At 37.8% G+C, this 20514-nt stretch overlaps 2 protein-coding genes across 4 annotated transcripts in view; one reads left to right on the forward strand and one right to left on the reverse strand.

Annotated features, from left to right (window-relative positions):
• Positions 1-202: 202 nt before the first annotated feature.
• On the reverse strand, positions 203-11642 carry LOC111459374 (uncharacterized PKHD-type hydroxylase At1g22950-like). 3 transcript variants are annotated; one of them, XR_002713285.1, is made up of 10 exons: positions 11210-11642; positions 8022-8069; positions 7322-7498; positions 7088-7238; positions 6912-6998; positions 1990-2114; positions 1418-1536; positions 802-913; positions 572-721; positions 203-378 (listed from the first exon to the last, which is right to left on the reverse strand). XR_002713285.1 is itself a non-coding variant. In XM_023102247.1 (9 exons), exons 1-9 carry the CDS (start codon positions 11507-11509, stop codon positions 686-688), a joined length of 1155 nt encoding a protein of 384 aa, XP_022958015.1. In that variant the 5' UTR covers positions 11510-11642; the 3' UTR covers positions 387-685. The 3 variants fall into 3 exon arrangements, 1 of the variants encoding a protein (XP_022958015.1); XR_002713286.1 differs by having other exon boundaries at positions 203-383; XM_023102247.1 differs by lacking the exon at positions 203-378 and having other exon boundaries at positions 387-721.
• A 7698-nt stretch (positions 11643-19340) lies between these two features.
• The window catches only part of LOC111459362 (fructose-bisphosphate aldolase 3, chloroplastic), a 4107-nt gene continuing 2933 nt past the window's right edge, over positions 19341-20514 (forward strand). Inside the window, exon 1 of the mRNA XM_023102235.1 lies at positions 19341-19632. Within this exon, the coding sequence (XP_022958003.1) occupies positions 19480-19632 (153 nt within the window). The 5' untranslated portion in view covers positions 19341-19479. The remainder of the gene's footprint in view (positions 19633-20514) is intronic.

Raw genomic sequence — 20514 nt, forward strand, 5'->3', positions numbered from 1 at the left:
ACTTGGTCATAGTTTCAATAATTAAGGAAGATCTTTAATTTCCCATCTCTATTAAGACTCTACCAAAACAACACAATATTGATATGATTTCAGAGGCTTTCTCATCATTAATGTAAGATTGGGAGAATAGTAACAGTGCAATTGAGATAAAAGGAAAGAGAGGACGACCACCAACTATCCAAGAAATCAATAGGCCACGAAGTCAATCAATCGGGAGCTATGTCAATTAAACCATATATGATATCAAAAGTTCAAAAAGTTGTCAACACATATACTTGTATGCCATACCAAATATGAAAGAAAATACCATAATTCGTTTCACCACATTAATCCAATCCCATTGCCGTCCCCCACTTGATGAGCAGTGTAATAAAATTGCTGCACTATGAACAGAATATTCAATTCTATATATAGAAAGTAGGGGCTAAAGATACAAGTTAATTCACTCCAATTCGGCACAAACGAATTTCTAATTGGTTAAATTAATTCCACCTATCAACAACATTTCAAATGTACAGCTACAACTGCAAAATGTAATGCAGCACAATAAAAAATACAGGACATCCATTACCTGTGCACATGGCGAAAGCATTAATACAGCAGAGAGACTTCATTTGATGAACATCCTTCGTATTTGGTTAAAATTTACAGCTCTTCCTCGACCATAGTTTTCAACATTGCAGGCTCAAGGAGGAGATTTTACTTCCCTTTTAAGTAACTCCTGGAAATGTGAGATAGGCCAGATTGAATTTAAGGTAAAAACAAGTAGAACGCAACTCTCTTGGACAGAATGGTACCTACCTGCTTTGTTGCATCAATTGAAATGAGCTGCCTTTCTCTCTTCTCACGTTGGCACTCTCCACACCAGCTGGAGAAATCTTTCTGGTATTTTTTCAACTCTCTGAATACAGAACTGTAACAAGCAAGATTTAGGGGGGGGGGGGGGGGGGGGGGGAAGGTAAGGAAAAGAAGAAAACAAGTGAGAACGATATATTATCTATAATTGTACAGAATACGACTACATTTCCCACTCAAACACGCCCTGTTTCAAAGTAACAAAAGATGCCTTTTAGACAAAAGTCAAAAAACACCACATATTTGGGAGTGCTTTTAGAATAGCCAAAATCACTTTTGTCATATCAAAGTAACTAAAAAGACGTGAAAAAAATTATTTGGGTCACTTTAAAGTGTTGCACTTGTAAAGTGTGCTAAGACTTGAATACAAAGAAATCAAAAACACTTCTATGAATATAAAACCAAACATTAACAAGATCAGTTATTAATCACTTTTTAGTCAATTAGTTATGATTAAAATGTTTTTACTAAAAATACTCTTACCTTAAATATCACATCCTTATTCTTTTACTAGGATAATTAAAGCGATGATCGAAAGGTCAAGGACCTTGTAAGAAATTACCTTCTGCACCACAACAGTAAGTTGACCCGACGCCCAGATGTTGTGGCTCTAGCACCATGCCGATGACGACCACGATGAAGAACCGCATGCCCAGGAACGTGGAAATAGTCAAAGATTTCCTAATAAAGAGACCATTTTGGTAAATTGCACCCCTACGGAACACTACTTAACAGAAGGGCCAACAATCTGACTACTAATTAATAATCTTGTAGTGTATATTTACACACTTGCATCGTCATTAAAAAAAATTGAAAGCAATCTTGCTTTCGCATACCCATACGCATAAATGTTCAACTTTTCAATAATAATATTCTAATTACTTAAATTTAAGAACGTATTAATTATCCAAAAGCTCTTCAATTGTATTAATTGTTAAATAAGCTTCTATCTATTCCATTGCAGATTCGAAAGGAACTAACGGTTGTAGAGTCCACAAGAAAATTTAATGATTCACAATCAAAGAACTGTCGGATCTGAATGAGCAGCTTGAAGTGTATGAGCCAACAACAAAGGAACGAACAGAAATACAAAAATAAAGGTGTAAGAAGGATTTTTCTTTAAGATTAACATACCTCTGATTGAGTCTCCGTATTAACATGTTTGTCACATCGTATGCCACGAAAGAATAGTTCACCACCAGAAAATTGTTTACCCAAGCAAACATTCAACGTGACTTCCGAGTCATCCACATGAAAACCTACAGTAAAAATCATTTTTAAGAAAAATTCATTAATAGCTCGATTCTAACAGATGAATATAAAACCCTCTGGAAAAGAAGAAAAACAAGCAACAAAACAAGAGAACAGATGTCATAAATTTTTAGTTTACAGTAACTAAAGATAGAAATAGGGAAATATACCAAAAGGACCAAAGATGAAATTTCAGCCAAAAAGAAAAGTCCTGAGCAGTGAGCAAAGAGAAAGAACAAACTATAGTTGATCTTTTAAAGTTTAATGTCAAGCCTATTCATTTACTGGATCTCCATTTTGAATATCTAAAATATGTCTATAAAGAAAATTGCAGTGAGCAAAATAAAATTAAGTAAATATAAAAGTAAGGTTAAATTATCACACTTCTGTTCCTATAGTTTCACGTGTATCAATTTTTCCTCATACTTTCCAGAAGTTTTAACGTCTGCTCTATAGTTAATTAGCTCCATTGGCATTTTTTTGTTATTTATCATTGAAAACAGAGTTGATCACCTCTTTGTCACGTATGTATAGTGTTGTCAAGTAAGTCCACATAGCACTATATTAATGCTTCATTAACTTTCCATTATGTTTGTCACCCAGTAGTTAACAATAATAACTTTTGGGATAACCTAATTATAGTGATGAAATTAAAATTTTCAAATGTATAAGGATGGATTTTTTTTATAATGACAACTTTCATAGAGGAAAAAAATGAAAGAATACAAGGGCACACAAAAAACTAAGCGCACAAAAAGGAAGCACATTAAAGAAAAGGCCTCCAGCTATACAACAACGCTTAAAAGAATAATTACTAAAAAAGTTGAAATCGAAGTCCAAAAGCGAACATGAAGTCTAATGAAGGACCCTACATGACTAGGATACCTCTCCAACCCTCTAAAATACTCTGTTATCCCACTCACCCCAAAGATTGCACAAAATAGTACACACCCCAACAAGTCATAAAAACAAGCTCTTTTCATGAAAAGGCAGATAGAGGAACTCCCTCATCATATCCCTAGTGTTCCTATGTCGAGCTAGTGAAAAGCCAAATGCCTGGAAGAAAAGATCTTAGAAAAATGTGATCCACATAATCCTCAGCCTTATGACAAAGAAAGAAAAAAAATAAATGAGCCAACTAATAGGGTTTTTTTTTTTGCAACCCAATCTTTAGGATCAACTCAGTCGTGTACAACTTGTCATGTAAAGAACTTCACCTTCCTTAAAATTTTAATCCTTCACAGAGTAGAATAAACCGACTCACGTAAGTGAGAAGGGTTCAACAAACTACATCAAAAAAGATCGGCAAGAAACACCTTTAAGGAGTGGAGACTACACACTTGAACAGCTCTTCTCCCAAGCCTAAAAATGACCTATCCAAGCAAGGCAAAGAAAGAGACATCTATCGCTTCCCTATCTATCAAAGAGAGACGAAACCCAAACAAAAATGGAAACCGAGCTCCCCGACCAAACCAAACAATTAGACATCACACAATTTTGAAAAGAAAACAACTGATAGAGACAAGAGAAATGGAGAAAAGGTGTGATATCCCACATCGGTTGGAGAGGAGAACGAAACATTCTTTATAAGAGTATGGAGACCTCTCCATAGCAGATGCGTTTTAAAAATCTTGAGGGGAAGCCCGAAAGGGAAAGCCCAAAGAGGACAATATCTGCTAGCGGTAGGCTTTGGCTGTTACAAATGGTATCAAGGCCAGATACCGAGCGATGTGCTAGCGAGGAGGTTGAACCCTGAATGGGGGTGGACACAAGACAATGTGCCAACAAGAACGCTGGTCCTCGAAGGGGGGTGGATTGGGGGATCTCACATCGAAAGGGAACAAGTGCCAGTGAGGATGTGGGGCCTAAAAGGGGGTGGATTGTAAGATCCCACATCGATTGGGGAGGAGAACGAAGCATTCTTTATAAGGGTGCGGAAACCTCTCCCTAACAGATGCATTTTAAAACTCTCGAGGGGAAGCCCGAAAGGTAAAGTCCAAAGAGGACAATATCTGCTGGCGGTGGACTTGGGTTGTTACAAAAGGAGTCTATCCTCCACCCACTATTCTTCCCAAAAATATATTTTCTTCCCCTCCCACCAGACAATGGAACAAGTGAGAGAAAGATGAGAGCTCAAAAGAGACCCTTCCATAAATTCTCGTTAAGTGTCTTTAACCACACTTGACAGCCACTTAAATAAATGAGGACCAAACTTGCTAGCAATAGTTCTATGCAAGAGAGAGTTGGGTTAAAGGGTAAAATGCCAAAGCCATTTCGCCAACAGAGCTTTGTTACAAGTTCTTAAATTTTCAATTTTTAATCCCTCCACCTCAAATAAGCCAGCCTCTCAATGACCTCCCACCTAACCAAGTGCGACCTTTTTCCTTCTTCCACCCTTTTCCAAAAAAATTGTGCAGAAGTTTCTCGATATTCTGACAAACCGTGTACAAAGCTCTAAAAATGAAGCACTAATAAATAGGGATATCACTCCAACGTTCTCCTCGACAACCTCAACGAGCTCAATGATTTTTGCAAAAACACTTTTAACAACAAGCCTGCTTAGCACATTCAACAAATAAAAAAATAAAGGATCTCTTCGTCTGCGACCTCTTGAGGCCAAAAGTTACCCTTTGGGCTACCGTTAATGAGAAAATAATAACTCACCTTTCTCATATAACTCCACATCTACATCCTTCATTTGTACCCAAGCCCCTTCTTTTCCAAAACCTAATCCAAGAAAGTCCAGTCCACATGATTGTAGACTTTTTCAAAATCACTCATTTCTTTTTGCTTCTCTAATCCTTAATAGCTCCATTGGCTATATAGGGCCGAATCAAGAATCTGTCTCCCTGCTACAAAAGCCACTTGCAACTCAAACCTTTTTCAAGCAATTGGCTAGGAGTTTAGCCAGAATTTTACATGAAGGCTTTCTTCGAGGAGATGGAGATTTATCCATCATGGACTAAAAATTGATGCTTATACATTGTAGTGTACTTAAAAATACATACATGATATGTGCAAGTATAAAAGAAAAATCATGGCTTTATGGCCATGTATGCATCCTTGATAAAATAAAATTATATAAAACTTAAACTAAAGTTGTTTAGCTATTATCCTGACGGATTCCCCATGGCCTTCTTTCAGGATTGTTTGAGTAACATTAAAGAGGACTTGTGGAAGGTTTTCTCTAAGTTTTATGAAAGGGGTATTATTGGAGAGCTCTTTTGTTAATCTTAACAGATCTGTATCATTCTTTGAAGCCATTTCTGGTCTTAAGATTAACGGGGGAAGAGTACCATTTTTGGGATAGCGTAGTGGGTGGTAGCGGAGGGGTGTGAGGTTAGCCAATTCCCTTCTACTTATTTAGAGCTCCCATTGGGAGGTAATTCTAAAAGCCAAGTGTTCTCGAATCCCATTCTAGAAAAAATTTAGAAATAGTTATCTAGTTAGAAAAGGCTTTTTTCTCCAAAGAGGGGAGACTTGCTCCAATCCAGGCTGTCTTAAGTGGGACACCTAGCTTCTTATACTTGTTTAGGAACCCAGTCATTGTGAGAAAGATGCTTGAAAGATTGATGAGGAACCTAGCGTAGAGGGGTTCATGAAGGGGGAGGATCCCATTTGGTTAAGTAGGATTTGTTGCTGAAGCCAATTGAACTCGGAGGTTTGTGCACCGGGAGCTTGAGATTGAACAACGAGGCTTTTTCCTTTTTTTTTTTTTTTTTTTACTAAGTGGTTATGACGTTTCTTAACGAAATTTGACACTCTGTAGCATAAAGTGATTGTGAGTAGATATGCCTCTCACCCTTTTGAGTGGAGTTCGAGTGGGGAATTGAGAAGCCTTAGTAAAAACCTTTGGAAAGTTATCACTTCTTGTGTTCTTTTGTTTTCTTAGTTTATTAGGTGCACCGTGGGGGAAGGCTCAAAGGTCTATTTATGGAGGACCTTTCGGTAAGTGATAAACCTTTGTGCATGTCCCATCTGTACTTCCTTTCAGGAAAGAGGTAGCATTTGATGATCTCACGTTGTCTTCCTCTGATCTTTCTTTGATGTGGCGAGTCTTCTATTTATCCCTCGAGATCAATTTATTACGCTCGAGAGGAGAGATGTTAGGGTTTGGACCCCTGATTCTTCGAGGAGTTTTTCCAGACAATTTTACTTTCATTCTTTGTCTCTTTCTTTTGCTTTGTTAGCTCCTGAGGCTTCTATTTTTTGCTTCTCTCTGGAAGGTTAATATTCCTAAGCAAGAGAAATCTTTATCGTCGAAAGTTTAACTTGGAAGGCAACTTTGGATCGCATTCCAAAACACTCTTATCTAGTTTTGTTTCCGCAATAGTGCATTGGAAGCAGGAGGAGGATCTGACTCATTAACTATTGGAGTGCCAATTTGCTAACTACCAATAGGGTTGTTGGAGGTGTTCGTTTGGTGTTTCAGGAGTGCACATAGAAATGGATGGTCTTTCTTGGAGGAAGTGCTCTTGAATAATTCCTTGTGAGCACCGATCACTTGACCTTTTTGTGATTAGGGTCTTCGTCTTGGTCTTTTAGAATGGAGCTCTGTTTTGTAGTTAGTGTTTGTGCTCCCTTTTCTTTCCTGCTTGTTTGTTTATAATATCTTGTATCCATTCACTTGTTCAATGAAAGTTCGGTTTCTTTAAACAAAAAATAAGCTCGTGACCGTAGAAAAAGCTACTGAAAGTACTACCATGCTCCATATCTTCATCAATTTCATATTAAACAAAAGAAGTAAAAATAGGATTGATAGGAGTGGAAAGCAAGAAAATAAAGTAGTTACTATTAAAACCTACCAAGTTCGACGTCTCTATCAATTCCATATTCTACAACAAAGCCGTGATGAGAGTCCAATGTGCCTCCTCCAACTTCTGAAAAGAAAACTACATAATACCAAAAAAGAACATGAGGGGAAAAATGTCTCTCAGATTTTACACGAAAATAACATGCAAGGAGCAATTTAATGTATTACCTCTGGATATAGGACGGATAAAATCATCCATCAACTTATCAAGCATGGTCTCCAAACCAAAATCATCAAGAACAGCACCATATTTGTTCATTGTGTTTGGTCGCATGATTCTGTATTTTGTCTCGTGAACCCATCTTTCAAAACTTTCCACCTGAAAATTAAGAGGAGAATTGTATTACACAAACCAAATCTCTCGAAAGTAAAAAAAATGCCAATAAATTTAAACTATGGTACCTCAGATAATAGCTTCTCGCAAAATTGTGGCTGAAGCATTTCAAATTTATATATTCCTGGAGAGGGTTCAGACATGATGCGTCTAAAGCTCTCCTCTGAATTCTCATTGATAGCTTTGAGAAAAGAAGGGACAAAGAAGTTTGCAGCATGCATGCTGTAAAGCTCCCTGTGTAATGGCTGCAAATAGTAGGACAACAACTTATCCTGGGAATATAATACGGAATTACTGGAAGTAACAATCCATGGAATCATCTAAATGAAAGCTGAGGATCATTACACAAGATCTCATCAAATTTCTATGAATTTTATTACTGAAGATAAATGCTAAAAAAAACCACATCACTTTTTTTTTTCTTTTCTTTTTTTTTTTTTTTTTTTTTTTTTTTTTTTTTTTTTTTACTTATAACAACATAACCTTGAAGGACTTTTGATTTTTCTTGCAATTTTCAAACAAAACCCAGTGACATAGGAATTTAGGACAAACCCTGGAAAGTGGTCCTTGAAAATACTCAGTCATACATTCCAATTTATCAAGTAAACTTCATGCCATTAGATTTACCCAAAGAATTGGACATACTAACTAATTGACTGTAAACGTTAATTTAAACAATTTTGAAGCATAGAAAAAGTATTCCATAAATTCTCACACCAATCTAAGCTTGTCTAACTCGAATACATACTTAGCAAGATTTGCATTTACCTGATAATTTGATATAATCTTTTGTCGGTATTCTCTATGCCTCTGAACCTGATAGTTCAAATACATAAAAGTTTACATAAGAGAACATTTCAGATGAGAAAAGTAGCATTTTTTGCATTACAACAATAAAAATATGTAGAAATATCACAACTTCCATTGGCCAATGATATAATTAAATTAACCTTAACATAAAATATTTTGCTTTTTCATCTTTCACCAATTCCAATAACATAAGTCCACACTACACGTAGTAGGATCCAGAAGGGAACAAGAAAAAAATTAATCAACCTTCAAATCACCCAACAGTTACACTTTAAAATTGGCTACAACATTCTTTTTCTTTTTCTTTTTCTTTTCCTTTTTTTTTTTTTTTTTTTTTTTTGTGAGTGTGTGGAGTTCAAAATTAGCAACAATTTGAAGTAGCAATCTTTATAGCCCATCAAAATGCATATCACAGAAGGCATGTATGTCCATAAAAGTACAGGAAAACAAATAAGCTAGCATTTATGTCTTCGCACCAGCATGAAAAATGTATCTTCCTAGAAGCCTATGAAGCATGGATGCTGACACAAAACATAGATATGACCTGACACAGGCACTGTAACACGTCATTTCAATACAAGAAGAAAATTCAAAATCCATAAGTTTATGCATTTATATGATTAAAAATATGAGTTTTATGTATTTCACTCTCAAAATTTATTATCGAATGTCTATTTAATATATACTTAACAAGTGTTCATACTTGTCTAACAAATGTTTGACCTATATTGACTTTGTACAACTAGTGTCTAACACAACTATTGTGCTAATAAGTATCCAATGTGTGCCCAACAAGTGTCGAAACATCCAAGTGTTAGATACGGACTCACTATCCAAACTAAGGTGTTCCTGCTTTTAGCTAGAAGGTAATGCCAAAAGGTTACATGGATCATACGGGTAACCACATGTAATCAGTGGAAAGACATAAAGTAGATAAGCCATTATTGAAAGATGGTTAAATTATACATAGAACTTCTTTGATGTACTCTTACACGCCCATCGGCTTCAAGAAATCTGCTGAAACTGGATATAACAATGTAAAGAATCCATCTGGTTGGCAGAGCAACTGAAAGGATGCTCTTATCATTCAGCTTTTTTCAATGCCAATATTTTTATATGCACAATGCAAACCAAGGTAGAAAAGCTCCTAAGCCTCAAAACTAGGAGCAGATATGAATGAGGCACATAATATATTAAAAAGTTTTCAGATTATATACATAAAAAAGAAAACTATTTTAAGCCTATGAATACGATGAACTATTAAATTTGTCATGCATAAGCAGGCCATGTTTTCAAGGCTCAAACATAATTTAAGAAAACTAACTTCTTGCTTGGATGAAAATGAGAGATGCATTAAGTACAAAAGTCATATATGATCATTTTTTGTAAATGCAAGGTAAATTACATTTACAACACAATGTGATTTTAAAATTGGGGCCATAATTCAAAAGTGTTTAGACCAATTTACACACCTTGATAATCGTATATTATAACTTGACCTTACAATATTGGTCTTAGGAAAGAGAAAACTTAAGGATATTTATATCCAAGGTGCATAACTACAACAGTTTGTGTTCATCACCATAAGGACATCAAAATTTATAGCTTGCCATTTTAATCACTAATCCATGGTAGTTAAGTCATAATACGGCATTTATATTCTTTTTCTATAACAACGCAGCTTTCAAAACAGTGATTTTTAAATCAAATCAATAAACTATACATTATTAGGCACAGAGATGCATTTAATTGGAAAGTTACCTCGATACTCTTTGTTATTTTCAGGATATAATGAATGAGAAAAGAATATTTCACTAAAATGCACTGAAGAAAAACGCTGGAGTTTTCTTTTCTTACGCACAAAATGCATCAAGAATGTGACAAAAAGGTGATTGGAATGCAACAAATAAGTAATAGATTGACTCCTCTTTCAATAACTATTCAAAGGTCGTTTCCCTGGCTAACCCCCAAGAACATGTAGTTCAAATCACCTTTCTGATTGACCAAATAAGCTAAAAAAAACTAAGAAAATTCTATAATAGTAAAAGAAAAAGAAAAAAGACATTAGAGGGTTCACCCAAAAAAATATTTTTAAAATTGTGGTTCATGTGAGGCAAGCGCATAAGTGAACTCGGCTTGCCAGCATGTAACACATCAAGATGTCCAAAAAACAGAGCACCCAAATAAAATAGCATATGAAGCTAAGACAGAATAGTTGGTTAGAACATGGGGAGATTGCCGGAGTCCAAGTTCAAATGTTCCCTGTGGTTAGAACATAGAACATTAGATCATTGGATGAGTTTGAGGATTGGATCTGCTTTGTAGCATCCATTTGAAGTTCACTTTTTAACTGTTAGCAATGATTCTCCTGCTACTATTCATAGAGTCCTCTTTGGAAGCTCAATTGAGGTTTTCGATTCTTGGAAGGAATATTTATCTTTCTTCATACTTTACATACTTTGTCCGTTTTTGTCTAAATAAAACTGAATCCACTGTTCTGGAAATACTTCCGAGAAACATGGAAGCAATCACATCTAGAAACAAGATACAAGAATAGACCTTGACTTCCCAGACTGCAACTTGAATGCAAATCCTCCAAAATTCATAAGCTGAAATCCATTATAGCTCCTCAAGACCAACAGAACGCATTCCCAACGAGTAATAAGGTATAAACATGGATATCTCCTTGCTTTCATCAAATTTGCTCCAAACATCAAGATCGTTAACTCACTACCATCAAAGGAAAATTAGCAAATTGGCAAATTCAACCCTCATTTCTTACTTGACATCTTAACATAAATGTCTAATTCGCAGTTCTAATCGTAAATTTTACCAACATGCGGTTTTAGCTTCCATCAGACGAATGAAAAACCTGCATATTCAACTAACCATGTTCCCGCCTTCGGATCCACCATCGCATAGCAAGAAAAACAAAAATCTTAATGCTTATCCTACAAACGACTTCCAACTAACAACTGATAAGATCACGCGGCATTGCCTAATCATTGGATTTCAACCTATAAAAAAGTGTAGAATAAAGTCTATCACTATTCCTCCTCCTCCTCCTCCTCTATTTACCAGCCAACCAAGCAAACAAGTATTGAAATTTATCACAGATATAGAGATAATCAATTGAAAATGCTTACTCGGTTGCGTTCACCCTCTGGAGCATATCGGAGTAGAATGTCCCTCATGTACTGAAGCTTAAGGTCGCGTGCCACATTGAGCATGCTCGGAGGCAAGTGCCTTTCCAGCATACTAAAGAGGAGGGGGTTAAATTCCAATTGCAGGTCCTCGTAGCTCTCCGACTTGTGATCTTCCTTTGGCTGGAGACGAAGCCTGTGAGTTGAGAAGGAAGGCGCGCTGGACGAGACGACGCCATTTCCATTGCCAGTCACAGGAGCTTGGGACTGCTTTCGTCGTTCAAGCGAAGCTTCCAGAGACATAGCTTTGCATCTGCGGAGGTCAAATGCGTGTGACGTAAGAATTACAGAAGCATGTTATTGCGGGTGAGAGTGTGAGAGTGTGAGATGTGGATTGAAATTAGGGTTATGAAAAGGAAGAAGACGAAGATGGTGAAAGTTGCAGGTTAGGGTTAGGGCTCTGTTTCGTTAGTTCTGGACGTGACGTGTACATGTGGGACCCAAGCGATTGCGTGGCCGTCTAAACTTGTTATTCGTACAATTGTCCCACTACTTTATATATGTATACTTAGATTTTTTTTAAAAAAATTGATAATCATTAAAATTTAAAAATAATTGATAATAATTTAGGCTTCCCGAAAAAGCTTCATATAAATGGAGATGTATTCCAAGACTATTATAAGCTTCCTAGGTCATGCTTGTCCAAGGCATGTTGCCTATGGTTGTGTGTCGAATGTCCTAGTTATACTTCTAGGACATGTGGTCCATGGCCGCATGCATGTTCGAAACTCTTTTTACTTGCTTTCATGTGGAGTTAGATCGTTACTATTCTTGTCATGACAATACAGGGGTGTATGATCATTCATCAAAGTCATGTCTACACCGGGGCTAAAATGCTCCAAAATATATTATAGGGGATATGACAATTCGTCAATTCTTCTTGCCCGGGTTGTACGCTATCAAAGTCGTGGTTGTTGCTTATTCATTTTTAGCTTATAACATTGCTTAAAAAAAAAAATCAACTTATTTCCTTGCTCACGTTTTCTTAAACATTTCTCTCATACATGACTTGAGGCTCGTTCATACATCAAGATTGTCCACAAAGTTTGACTCTTACATTACTGATTTGTTCACTAGGTTAGAACAAATGCGCACAATTGCTGTAACCATTCCGATTTTCCATTTTTTTGCCTTATTTGGTTAAGATTTTATTTTTATTTCTATAAATGACAAGATATTATGTTATGCATTTATTCTCGCCGGAAAATGTGTGATTTTCAACCAGGAAGTTATTACGGAAATGTTATGAAAACCTTTTATATTCCTATATTCAACTTTTGTCCTTCCTTGAAAACAACTTTTGCTCTCCAAACTTGTTTATGTTTTCGAGGGTGTCTAAGAGTACGAAAAAATCGAGAGTGTTAGCCGGGAAAACATGTGGGTTGGTTCGCTGGATAGTTTTCTGGTTCGGCGAGTTCTTCAAAATCGATTGTGTTGCTGTTTTGGAGGAAGAGTCAAGTGGAAGTTAGCTTTGACGTCGGAATCGCTGCATTGAAGAAGGCAAACCGTCGGAAGCGAAGGAGGAGGACGCCACGTACCGTCGTCGAAAACGGAAGGAATTGTGTCGTCGACAGCAGCAACACATCAGATTAGGGTTTTTGTGAGGGTTCGAGCGAAGCAGACGCAGAGTCGGGTCGGGTTTCAGCCTCTGCGTTTCGGCCCAACACGGACGCATGCTGCAGCCTTGGTCTCGGCTCTGAATGCGTGCTCTCGGCTCGGCTTCGTCAAATCCCGTGGCTCGGCTTAGTCAAATTCTGCGGCTTGGCTTGGCGGCTTAGTTGGTCGGCTCGACAGCTCGGCTTATCGGCTCGATATCACTATAATATATCAATTCCAAGGTTTTTAGCCCTTCTGAAGTTGTTTCTGCACTTAATTTTACCATTTGAGGTCAGTATGGTTCCTAACCGTCAAAGACAGATTAGGTTGGGAGTTTATTTTGATAAATAGCATGAGATTTAGCTAGGGTATGTTATGAAAGGTTCTTAAGTTTTTATGTGGTTATTATAGGACGTATTTAACCTTTGGGATTAGCTTGTTGTGAGTGACTTCGACCAAGGCCATCGAGGTAAGTGACCTTACTGTTGGAGTTAGTTTACTACATGTTATATGATAGTGTGTGTCATGTGGCCCCTTCATGCACCATGTCTTATTATGTGATATGACTATATGATGTATGAATTATGTGACTGTTTATGCTATGAAACATAATGGGCTACGTTGAATGTTGACTGTTTATGTTATGTGAAGTTATGAATGATATGTTAGTAATATATGCCATGAAAATGTTGATCGATGCCATGGATACACGTAGTAATATATGCCATGAAAATGTTGATCGATGCCATGGATACACATAATATTATCAAGTCATGTCATGAGATGTTTATGCAACTGGAATGTACTTTCATTATGAAATATGTCATGTAATGTAAGTCATGTGAGATACCATGTAATGTAAGAAACGTATATGCGATGTTAGCACTGCTTATGTAATGCCATGTTAAATATGTTAAGGGACCTCATGCATATATGTATGTCACGTGCATCGGGATTCTTCGCCTTTATGATACAAAAGAATGAATTTCGATATTTATGTTCGCATGATATCATGCGGGCCCTTTTTTGTTCTATGCTGTCCGGCGACGTGTAACACATTGAGCCCGACCAAGTTAGGCCCATGGGGTATGTATACAAGCCCGCCTAGTGGGTCCATGTATACGTACATGGGTCGTGTGTGAAGAAGTACCACACACCCAACCCTACCCGGAATAGAAAAGCGCCCAAGGCTATGTAAAGTTTATGAAAAGTTAGGTCCAGCTCATATGTTGCATGTGTTTGCATTTCTAACCCCAACAGTGGGGTGACTTACTGAGTATTTCATAAAATACTCAAGCCACGTGCTACCTATATTTTTCAGGTAAAGGTAAGGCGCCAATGTACGGTTGACGCAGAGCTGAGGACACCATGGAAGTTGGAGAGGAAATATTTTTAGGGGTTTACGTTTATTTGACTGTTTTAAGTTAAAGCATTGAATATTGTTTTATTTAGATTTATTTTGAGTTAGTTACTGAAGGTTTTATTTTTGGAGACAGGTTTGTTTTAGATTTATGAATCTTCATAAAATACTTTGTGTGTTTCCAAGGTTATTTATGATGAGCTTCCACGTAATGAATTATGTATGCATGGGTGACGTCACTAAGTAGGTTTAGAAAATTAGGGGCGTTACAGTTGGGATCAGAGCCCTAGGTTATAGATCTTATAGACTAGCTTACGATGTAGGCCTAACGTACTTCCATGGTCCTCCAGCAAACACACCGTCACCGTCAGGTATGCCATTTTAAGAATTAAAGTTTTTTAGTTAAATGATGCATGCAGTATGAAATATGTATTTGTAATGAAGGATAGGATGTGCATGTAGTAAATATTGGCATGTTTTATGATATGTTATGTACTATCTTATGGTTATGTTAATGCAATGATTGTATGGATGTAGACATGTATTCGTATGAACGTTCACGAAGCCTGATAGTTAGGCATGTGACTTAGTAGTTAGGCGCTTGGTATAAACATGTCACTTAGAACTCGAGGCAGAGGCACTAGGAGACGACCCCCACTTAGGGGTAGAGGAAGAAGTGGAAGAGGACGAGGTTTGGAACGAGAGGATGAGATGAGATAAAAGTATCAAGAGCTGTTTCTGGATACAGACACTTTCGAGGATGAAAGTTCTTTTTAGAGGGGATAATGTAACAATTCGAGTTTCTAGAATAAAATAAAAATAAAATAAATAATTAAATGTAATCTCCCCGGAAATCGAGGGATTTCCTGCGAGACTTTTATTGCCTAATAGAAACATTCCTATTTCCATAAGTTTCCTTGTCCTAAAACCCTAGAATGCCTTGTTGGTAAATGTCTTGGGATTATTTTTATATTTCTATGCCAACTTTTTACATCCCTTGAAAACGATTTTCTCTCCAAACTTTCCTCCGGAACGTTGGGTTGCTCTTCGGAGGAAGAATCTAGTGGAAGTTAGGTATTGATATTGGGATCATTGTGTTAAAGAAGGTTGACCATCGGAAATCGATGTTGAGGACGTTGTGGAATCGTCGGCGCGTCGCCGGAATCGGGGAGGCGGAAATTAGGATTTCATCGCTTGTCGGGTAAGGAAGGTGATGATTTTGGAATCGGGTCGAGCTGCAGACGCACGCCCAACAGCTCCAGCAGCTTCGCACATGTACACAGTGCGTGATATGAACCACGACCAAGGAATTTCCATACCTCAAGATCCAATGACAAGGACGAGAGCCAAGAAGCTACAACAAACCTTATACAGTTATATTCAAGCTATGGTGAGCTCATCAAAGAAAATTCTAGAAGACGTTGGAGACCTCCCTTATATGTTATGCAAACTTGAGCTTCAAGACAGAGATGAATTAAATGCACTTCAAGTTGCATTTAATGAACTCCGCTAAATTTATCAAATAGTCCAAGGATGACTAATAAGTACATTTTATTATTTGCATTATTTAATTATAATTTAACTATTTGTTGTCATATTTAAGCTAGTTTTAAATATAAGAGTTAAGGTTATATTGTAATCCACATAGGTTACTATATTCCACCATTAACTAGCCATTTTAATATGGAGGTTATGAGTATTTCTCATTTACTAGCCCATTTAATTTGGGAGTTATGTATGACATAGGTTAAGGTTGTAAAGGCTATATAAAACCTTCTTTTCTTTGATTAGACATCAGATTTTGGAATTAAGAATAGAAGTTCTATTTTAGAACTAAACTTTCTTTGCAAATTCTTGTGTTTAGAACTTGCATGTAGAGTCATTCAAGTGGTATTGATCAAACCTCTTGTGGAGTGATTCGAATCACGAGTTTAGAAACGAGTTTTCTTTACTCTTGATCTTGATCATCAAGGTAATCCGTTCCATACTTTTCCTTGGGTTGATTTCCATATCAGTGCGGCTCGGCTCGCACGTATATGAAATCGGCTCGGTTTTGTCAATTCCCGCGGCTCGGCTTAGCGGCTTAGTTGGCCGGCTCGGCAGCTAGGCTTATTGGCTCGATATCACTATAATATATCGATTCCAAGGTTTTCGGCCCTTTCGAAACCATTTCTGCCCTTATTTTTACCATCTGAGGTCAGTATGGTTCCTAACCGTCAAAGACAGATTAGGTTGGAAGTTTATTTTGATAAATAGCATGAGATTTAGTTAGGGTATGTTATGAAAGGTAAGTTTTTATATGGTTATTATAGGACGTATTTAATCGTTGGGATTAGCTTGTTGTGAGTGACTTCGGCCAAAGTCATCGAGGTAAGTGACCTTACTGTTGAAGTTAGTTTACTACATGAGGATTATGTAGATCACCCTCTTAAGTAATAAAACATGGTGCATGCAGGGGCCACAGAGCACGCACCATCATACAACACGTAATAAACTAACTCCAACAGTAAGGTCACTTACCTCAATGGTCTTGGCCGAAGTCATTTACAACCAGCTAATCCCAATGGTTAAACATGTCCTATAATAACCACATAAAAACTTAGTAACCTTTCATAACATACTCTAGCTAAATCTCATGCTATTTATCAAAATAAACTCCTAACCTAATCTGTCTTTGATGGTTAGAAACCATACTGACCTCAGATGGTAAACCTAAGGGCAGAAACGGCTTCGGAAGGGCTGAAAACCTTGGAATCAATATATTATAGTGATATTGAGTCGATAAGCCTAGCTGCCGAGCCGACTAACTAAGCCGCCAAGTCGAGCTGTGGGAATTTGACAGAACCGAGCCAATTTCATACACATGTGAGTCGAGCCGCACTGTGTACGCGTGCGAAGCTGCTGGAGCTGTTGGGCGAGCGTCTGCGGCTCGACCCGATTCCAAAATCCTCGCCTTCCTTACCCGACAAGCGATGAAACCCTAATTTCCGCCTCCCTGATTCCGGCGACGTGCCGATGATCCCACAACATCCTCAACACCGATTTTCGACGGTCAACCTTCTTTGACACAATGATCCCGACATCAATACCTTACTTCCACTCGATTCTTCCTCCGAATAGCAACCCTAACATTCTGGGGAAAAGTTCGGAGAGAAAATCGTTTTCAAGGAATGTAAAAAGTTGGACATATAAATATAAAAATAATCTTAAAACATTTTCCAATAAGGCATTCTAGGGTTTTAGGATAAGGAAACTTAGAAAAATAAGAATGTTTTTATTACGCAATAAAAGTCTACAGGAAATCCCTCTCTCAAGAGAGATTACATTTAATTATTTATTTTAGTTTTATTTGATTTTATTTTATTCCAGAAACTCGAATTGTTACAATTGCTATCCTGCTACCACATGAGTGCGTTTGTAACATCCAACAACTATTGCCTACACCAATGATTGGACTACTCCCATGAACTATAAAGAAGGATGTATTGATTTGTACCACTGGCTATCTGTGGTGGGGTGAAGCTCCAACTACACCAATGATTGGACTACTCCCATGAACTATAAAGAAGGATGTATTGATTTGTACCACTGGCTATCTGTGGTGGGGTGAAGCTCCAACTATTGGATTTGGGTTTATATCGATAAATTCCACAGCTAGCGTACACTCCCGCTGCTCGTATACCATGGAGGAAAGGAAGCGTGCAGAGTATCATAGTGTACATAATATCATATTGTAACATCATAAAGTACGTCTCCGTACTAGTCATATGAAAATGTACCCTGATGCATGTGAACATAGAATATGCATGAAGTCTTCATAGTTTAAAATCATAGCATGTATCTATGATAGAATGTATATCTTTGTTCATTTCATACACGACATAATTATTTTACATCATTTCATAATTTAGTGTATAACAAGGTATCCTACTTTCATTACATAGCACGGTCGTCAATGTCATAATGTGCCAACATATGATATCCATCACATGACATATCATATAATTACAACACATCATAACATAATAAGCAAACATTAACAATTACAAGGTGTGACACGTGCAAGGGTCATAGGACACGCGTCGTTCATACTTCAAATAATTCATCCAATCAAACCAGTAGCAAAATTGTTGTTGACAACATTGAAACTTGGTAGAACCTTTGGGAGTAGAGAACTTTTTATTACTAGAAAACGATGCTAAATTGTTTTTCTACGTCTTCCAACAAGTGCCAAAATATGTATATACAGAGGTAATTTGGGACATTATCCAATACCATTCATATAACTAAAAACATGTCCCTAATTAAGCGTAATTCATTTATGTACCTAATATATGTAACTAAGAATGCATGTACTAAATTGTTATCAATTTAATGAACCTTTATGTACATGTATCTATTCATATACTTATACATCTACCTAATACATGTATCTACAAGTAACACTTCAACATCGTCCATTAAACTGAATTGTGTAGAAATCAGTTTAGGACTTCACTTCATCTTCTTGAATCCCGATTTTAATGTAGTATGGTCCTGTGAAAGGGTTGTCAGCAAACCTCTATGGATGATGTTTAGAGAGCGATACAGATTCAGATCCAGTCATATTGTCCCCTTTTACTCACCTAAGTTATAGAAAAGAGAGGTGGAGCTTAGTCTGCACTCCTTAGAACCTCGAGACAAGGCCGTAGATATCTACTAAGATAAGGATGCGAAAAGAGTTTACGAGTAGGTTACTTATCGAGTATTCTTATACTCATCCCTTTCTCTCTTCTTTTTCAGGAGAGTGATGCCACGGATCGAGGCAGGAGTGCGTTCGAGAATCTTGAAGCTACGTAAGAGTATCCTGGGGTGTCTAGGAGTCTGTACATGTCATTGTCATGTCATGTAAAGATACGTCATACATTTTGTACCCGCACAAACGGTAATTTCTTCTCGAATTCTTTAGCTTTATATGGTTGAAAAACAATGATTGGGTAATGTGTAGAAATGATGGATAGAGACCGATTTGACAGCACATCACTTGCATCGCCGCACACTTGCCCCAGGCGGACTTCACAATACAAAAACTTTTCTCCTCGCATTTTAAAATACCATTTTTGTTCAATCGCGCCCCACAGCGATCCCAGCCCACCCCAACTCAAGTAGCCAATTTTTTGTTTTTTCCTAACGATTCCCAAAATAAAATCAGCCCCAAACCCAATTCGATTCTGTGTTTTATTTTGCCCCATCAATTCTTCTCGCTGTTCTCGAAGCCATGGCCTGTCTAAGCTTCGCCAAGTTGAACGCCTGCTCTTCCCAGTGGATCGCCCAACAATCCTTCTCTCAGAAGCGTGGTTCGTCTTCACGCCGCCGTGTTTCCCTTCTGATCCGTGCTGGTGCTTACTCCGATGAGCTTGTTCAGACCGCGGTGAGTTTTTGGTTTAGATCGTTGTTTGACTTAGGGATATGATTTGGAAAGGCGTGAGGGTTGTTGTTAGGCATTTGGATCTGATCTTTCATTTTACATGCATGGGAGTTTTGAGTTGATCGTGATGTATTTGTTGAACGTTTGTGATTGTGGTGTTTTCTGCTGTCTTTATCGGTGCTCGAATTTGTTGTAGCTATAGACCTTGACCTAGAATTTGATTTTTAATTTTCCTGGAAGTTTACTCGTTTCTGCGATCTTCTTTTTACGCCTTGTATTTCGCATTTCCCCCGTCCTCTGTAAATTCATCCCGTTTCAGAGATGGATTTTACTCGCTTTATTTCATGTTTGCATGTCCTAGTATTTTTTCGCTAGAGAGGTAAGTTTGACCGTTATGTTTAGATGTAGTAGTCTGTTCTTGTGAGATCCGACCTAGTGCAGGGAGGAGAACGAAACATTCTTTATAATGGTGTGAAAACCTTTCCCTAACAGGCAAGTTTTAAAAACCTTGAGGAGAAGCCCAAAAGGGAAAGTTTAAAGAGGACAATATCTGCTCGCGGTGGGCTTAGGCTCTTACAACGTTATAAGAGCCAGACACCGGGCGATGTGCCAGTGAGGAGGCTGAGCTCCAAAGGGGTGGACACAAGGCGGTGTGTCAGAAAGAACGCTGGCCTCGAAGGGGGTGGATTGGTGGGGGGTCCCACATCAATTGGAGAAGGGAACGAGTGCCAGTGAGGACGCTGGGCCTCGAAGGGGGTGAATTGTGAGATCCCACATCAGTTGGGGAGGAGAACGGAGCATTCTTTAGAAGGGTGTGGAAACCTCTCCCGAGGCAGTGTGCTAGAAAGGACACTGGCCCCGAAGGGGGTGGATTGGGGGGGGGGG

Source organism: Cucurbita moschata, unplaced genomic scaffold (genome assembly GCF_002738365.1).
Source record: "Cucurbita moschata cultivar Rifu unplaced genomic scaffold, Cmos_1.0 Cmo_Scf00002, whole genome shotgun sequence".
In the NCBI taxonomy this organism is placed as follows: domain Eukaryota; kingdom Viridiplantae; phylum Streptophyta; class Magnoliopsida; order Cucurbitales; family Cucurbitaceae; genus Cucurbita; species Cucurbita moschata.

Excerpts from the sequence above, each read along its gene's own strand:
- LOC111459374 (XM_023102247.1), bottom strand. The coding sequence starts at position 11,509 with ATGTCTCTGGAAGCTTCGCTTGAACGACGAAAGCAGTCCCAAGCTCCT. Across the intron at positions 2,115-6,911 it reads TGATAGAGACGTCGAACTTG|GTTTTCATGTGGATGACTCG; the intron begins GTAGGTTTTAAT and ends TTTTTACTGTAG. Across the intron at positions 914-1,417 it reads TTACTGTTGTGGTGCAGAAG|TTCTGTATTCAGAGAGTTGA; the intron begins GTAATTTCTTAC and ends TGCTTGTTACAG.